Consider the following 5,197-nt stretch of genomic DNA (forward strand, 5'->3'; position numbering starts at 1 on the left):
GCCTCCCAAAGTGCTGGGATTACAGGAGTGAGCCACCAGGCTCGGCCAGCTTTATTCTTAATAGCTAAGAAGGGGGAGCAATGTCCATCAACTGATGAATGGATTAACAAATGATGGACGGGACACCCATATGATGGAATACTATTTGGCAATGAAAAGGGAATGGAGTACTGATACATGCTACGTCATGGATAAACCTGGAAAACATTAAGCCAAGTGAAGGAAGCCAGATGCAAAAGATGACATATTGTATAATTTCATTTATATGAAATATCCAGGAAAAGTAAATATGCAGAGACAAAAGTACATTAGTAGTTGTGTTGACCTGGGGGTGGGAACAGGAGAGTGGCTACAAAACAAGAGAATTCTGTGGTTTGTAAATTACATCACTAAATAAATTACTAACAAAATCAGATTTTACTCATACGCATAGATGCAAAATCCTCAACAAAATATTAGCAAACTAATTCCAGAATGCATAACAAAGATAGGACGGGCATGGTGGCTCACGCCTATAATCCCAGCAGTTTAGGAAGCTGAGGGGAGTGGATTACCTGAGGTCAGGAGTTCGAGACCAGCCTGGCCAACACGGCAAAACCCCATCTCTACTAAAAATACAAAAATTAGCCAGGCATGGTGGCGCACTCCTGTAATCCCAGCTACTCGGGAGGCTGAGGCAGGAGAATCACTTGAACCCGGGAATCCAGGAGGCAGACCACTGCACTCCAACCTGGGCGACAGAGTGAGGCTCCGTCCCAAAAATATCTGTCGCCCAGGCTGGAGTGCAGTGGCCGGATCTCAGCTCACTGCAAGCTCCGCCTCCCTGGTTTACACCATTTTCCTGCCTCAGCCTCCCGAGTAGTTGGGACTACAGGCGCCCGCCACCTCGCCCGGCTAGTTTTTTTGTATTTTTTAGTAGAGACGGGGTTTCACCGTGTTAGGCAGGATGGTCTCAATCTCCTGACCTCGTGATCCGCCCGTCTCAGCCTCCCAAAGTGCTGGGATTACAGGCTTGAGCCACTGCGCCCGGCCAGTCCCAAAAATATTTTTAAAAAGGTATAACAAAGGTAATGTAAGCCGTCAATGCAATTATACTGTAATTAATTGCATGGTATATTACATATAATAAAACAATTATTTCTGGGAGGTGGCATATTATTAACTCAAAGTAGACTATAAGGAGTCAAGGGTCAATATTGTAATTCCCTAAGCAACCACTAAAAATAATCCAAAGATACATATTGTCAATAGATAGAATATAATACTAAAAACCAGACAAAAAATACCTGATGAAAACAAAAGAACACAGGAAATTCCAGTGGCCTTTTTTGGAGAAATTGTCGAGCTTATGCTAAAATAGGAAAATGGGAAGGAACTCATTTTCAACCAAAGTCTAACCCAAAGACTTGTACAATAGCCAAAATTATTTTGTAAAGGAACAACTAGGCCGGGTCCAGTGGCTCACGCCTGTAATCTCAGCACTTTGGGAGGCTGAGGTGGGCGGATCACCTTAGTTCGGGAGTTTGAGACCAGCCTGACCAACATGGAGAAACCCTATCTCTACTAAAAATGCAAAATTAGTCAGGTGTGGTGGCGCATGCCTGTAATCCCAGCTACTTGGGAGGCTAAGGCAGGAGAATCGCTTGAACCCAGGAGACGGAGGTTGTGGTGGATAAGGATAGGCAGATAGATCAATATGGTTAACTGATTTTCAACAAAGGTGGCAAAGTAATTCAATGTGGGACTGAATAGTCTTTCAGGCAAATGGTGCTGAACTGGTTATCTGTGTAGAGAAAAAGAACGTGTATATCTGTATAGAGAAAAATAATCTCAATTCCTCCCTCATACCATACGCAAAAATTAAGTCAAATTGAATCATAAACCCAAACAAAAAAGATAAAACGATAAAGCTTGTAGAATGAAACAGAGGAGACAATTTTCATGATCTTGAGATAGATATTTCTTAGACCACATAATGTACTAACTACAAAATTAAAGATAATCAACAGGGCTGGGCGCGGTGGCTCACACCTGTAATACCAGCACTTTGGGAGGCCCAGGCGGGTGGACTACTTGAGCTCGGGAGTTTGAGACCAGCCTGGGCAACGTGGTGAAATTCCATCTCTGCGAAAAATTAGCTGGGTGTGGTGGTGCTAGCCTGGGCCACATGGTGAGACCCTGTCTCCATAAACAATTTTAAAAATAGGCCGGGCACAGTGTCTCACGCTAGTGTAATCCTAGCACTTTGGGAGGCCAAGATAGACAGATCACTTGAGGTCAGGAGTTCAAGGCCAGCCTGGCCAACATGGCAAAACCCCATTTCTACCAAAAATACAAAAATTAGCCGGGCGTGGTGGTGGGCGCCTATAGTCCCAGCTACTTGGGAGGCTGAGGCAGGAGAATCGCTTGAACCTGGGAGGTGGAGGTTGCAGTGAGCTGAGATTGCACCATTGCACTCCCGCCTGGGTAACAGAACAAGACTCCATCTCAAAAAAAATTAATTAATTTTTTAAAAAAGGCTAGGCAATATATCAAGTACTGGTGAGAACGTAGAGTAATAGGAATACTCATACCAAGCTGAGGAGAGTGTAAATTTGGTATAATCACTTTTGCTCCACTCCTAGGTATATAATTTAGAGGAAGTCTTGCACTTGTCACCAGGAGACATGCACAAGAATGTTTACAACAAAATTATTATAATAGCAAAAAAGATACAACCTAAATGCCTACATATACCACATACTTTGTGGAATATACCACATACACAGTGGAATTTATGCAGAAGTGAAAATGAACTGCAGTACACATACACACATACAAAGTTTAACGTTGAGCAGAAGATGCAAGACAGATGAATACGGACCGAAAAAGCACCACCACGCCCAGTCCATTTATGTAAAATATAAAAACTGTATCATGTTCAGGATTTCATTCATAGGTGAAGAATTAAAAAGAAAAGCAAGAAGGTGATTAATACAAGAGTCAGGGTCATGGTTACTTCTTGGGTGAAGGGATCTGGGAAGAGCAAACGGACCCTTCCTAAGATGCTGATAGTTTTCTATATTTTAAGCAGAGTGGAGAGTTCATGGGTACTCATTTTATTATCATTATTTTTTATTTTTTGGTTAAACAGGGTCTCACTCTGTCACCCAGGCTGGAGTGCAGTGGTGCGATCTCCGCTCACTGCAACCTCTGCCTCCCAGGCGCAGGTGATCCTCTCACCTCACCCTCCCTCATTTTATTATTCTTCTTTAAACTACACATACACATTTCATTTGCTTTTTGTATATATATTTCATAAAACAAAAACCAAGTAGATCATGCTAAGTGAAAGAAGCCATTCACAAAAAACCATATATTACATGTTCCATATATGACATGTCTAGGATAGGAACATCCACAGAAAGTAGATGGCTGGGTGCAGTGGCTCATGCCTGTAATCCCAGCACTTTGGGAGGCTGAGGCAGGTGGATACTTGAGGTCAGGAGATCGAGACCATCCTGGCTAACACAGTGAAATCCCATCTCTACTAAAAATACAAAAGATTAGCCAGGCGTGGTGGCACGTGCCTGGGAGGCGGAGGTTGCGGTGAGCCAAGATTGCGCCACTGCACTCCAGCCTGGGCAACAGAGAGAGACTCTGTCTCAAAAAAAAAAAAAAGAAAAGAAAAGAAAAAGAAAGTGGATTAGTGGTTGCCTAGGACTAGGGAGGTGGGAGATAAATGGGGGGTGACTGCCAACGGCCATAGGGTTCCTTTTCCGGATAAGGAAATGTTCTAAAATTGATTGTGGTGATGGTTGTACGACTCTGCGAATATACTAAAAAACTATTGTACAAACTTAAACGGGCGAATTGTATGGCTTGTGTATTATATCTCAATAAAACTTTTTTAAAAAGAGAGCTAGGGAAGTGGGATGCCCAGAAAGGCTCAGACTGGGTGATGAGACGGTAAAGCTGAAAAAGATGAAAGTGAGACAGGAGTGCTCTGCAGCAGTGGTTCTCAAACTGGAGCATGCACCCCAGTCACCTGGAGGGCTTGATAAAACACAGGCTGGGGTCCTTCCCCAGGTTACTGGATTCTCTAGGTCTAGCGTGGGGTCGAGAACCTGCATTTCTAACAAGCTCCCAGGTGATGTTGATGCTGCTGGCCTAGGGTTTGCTCTCTGAGAACCGCTGCTCTGTAGTGCCCACTATAGGTGTGCAATAAGTATGTACTGGAGGAGTGAATGAACGGCTGGAGGGGTAGTTGGTTGGATGTTGGGGTAAGTGGGTAGATGAGAGTTGAGTGGTTGAATGGATGGATAAAAAAATAGACGGATGCATGAACTGGTGGGTGGAGGATGGATGGATGGGAGGTGGTTCAAGGCTGGAGGGGTAGTTGGTTGGATGTTGGGGTAAGTGGGTAGGTGAGAGTTGAGTGGCTGAATGGATGAATAAAAAATAGATGGATGCATGAACTGGTGGGTGGAGGATGGATGGATGGGAGCTGGTTCAGAGTAGTAGGGGAAAAGATGAGGCTGGAGAAGTTGTAGTGTGGAAAGCAGTGTAGAGAAGGACTTCATGTCAAGACCTAGTTTCGACTCTTGGGTTCACCACCTGCTAGCTATACAGTTAGGCAAATGACTTCACCTCCCTGAACCTCGTTTTTTCATGTGTGAAATATAGGTAAATAATGCCTATGAATCTTCCATGAGCTAATACCCCTGAGAGAGCCCAGCACAGGGTCTGGCATGCAGTGGCATGAATGAATCTCTACTCTTTGCCAGAATCTGACAATTACCATCATATATCACTGGGCTGTACTGTGTGCTTGAGACTAGAGGCTTGTAATTCAGGTCCATCTTGTTCCCATAGTGACCGATGCTGACCTCGAAATGGATCAGGTCTTCAAAGTTGGGCATCATGGTGCAGGAGAGGAAGATGACGCACAGCCCATACTTTTGGCGGTTCTGGTGCTTCTAAAACAATAACCGCCCCACCCCCCATCCCCAGTACATAAGCCAGGGGTTAGATTGATGGGCAGGGAAGCAAGGATGAGGTACTCTCTCTCTTTCAAAGCCATCTTCCCTTCTCTCCCTCTCAAAGGCCTTCAGAGGCTCCCTCGCACCCAGCTGATCCAGGGCAGTTCCTCCAGGACTTCCATCACCTGGCCCCTCCACCCAGCCAGCCCTGGCTCCCTCCCTTCCTGAAATCAGGG

The 5,197-nt window shown here is 44.7% G+C and overlaps 1 protein-coding gene across 1 annotated transcript in view; it reads right to left on the reverse strand.

Annotated features, from left to right (window-relative positions):
* Nucleotides 1–5,197, reverse strand: part of FER1L5 (fer-1-like family member 5) — a 68,843-nt gene that overhangs the window by 29,497 nt on the left and 34,149 nt on the right. The window contains exon 20 of the mRNA XM_011969681.1: nt 4,781–4,958. Within this exon, the coding sequence (XP_011825071.1) occupies nt 4,781–4,958 (178 nt within the window). The remainder of the gene's footprint in view (nt 1–4,780; nt 4,959–5,197) is intronic.

Source organism: Mandrillus leucophaeus, unplaced genomic scaffold (genome assembly GCF_000951045.1).
Source record: "Mandrillus leucophaeus isolate KB7577 unplaced genomic scaffold, Mleu.le_1.0 Scaffold9, whole genome shotgun sequence".
Taxonomy (NCBI): Eukaryota; Metazoa; Chordata; class Mammalia; order Primates; family Cercopithecidae; genus Mandrillus; species Mandrillus leucophaeus.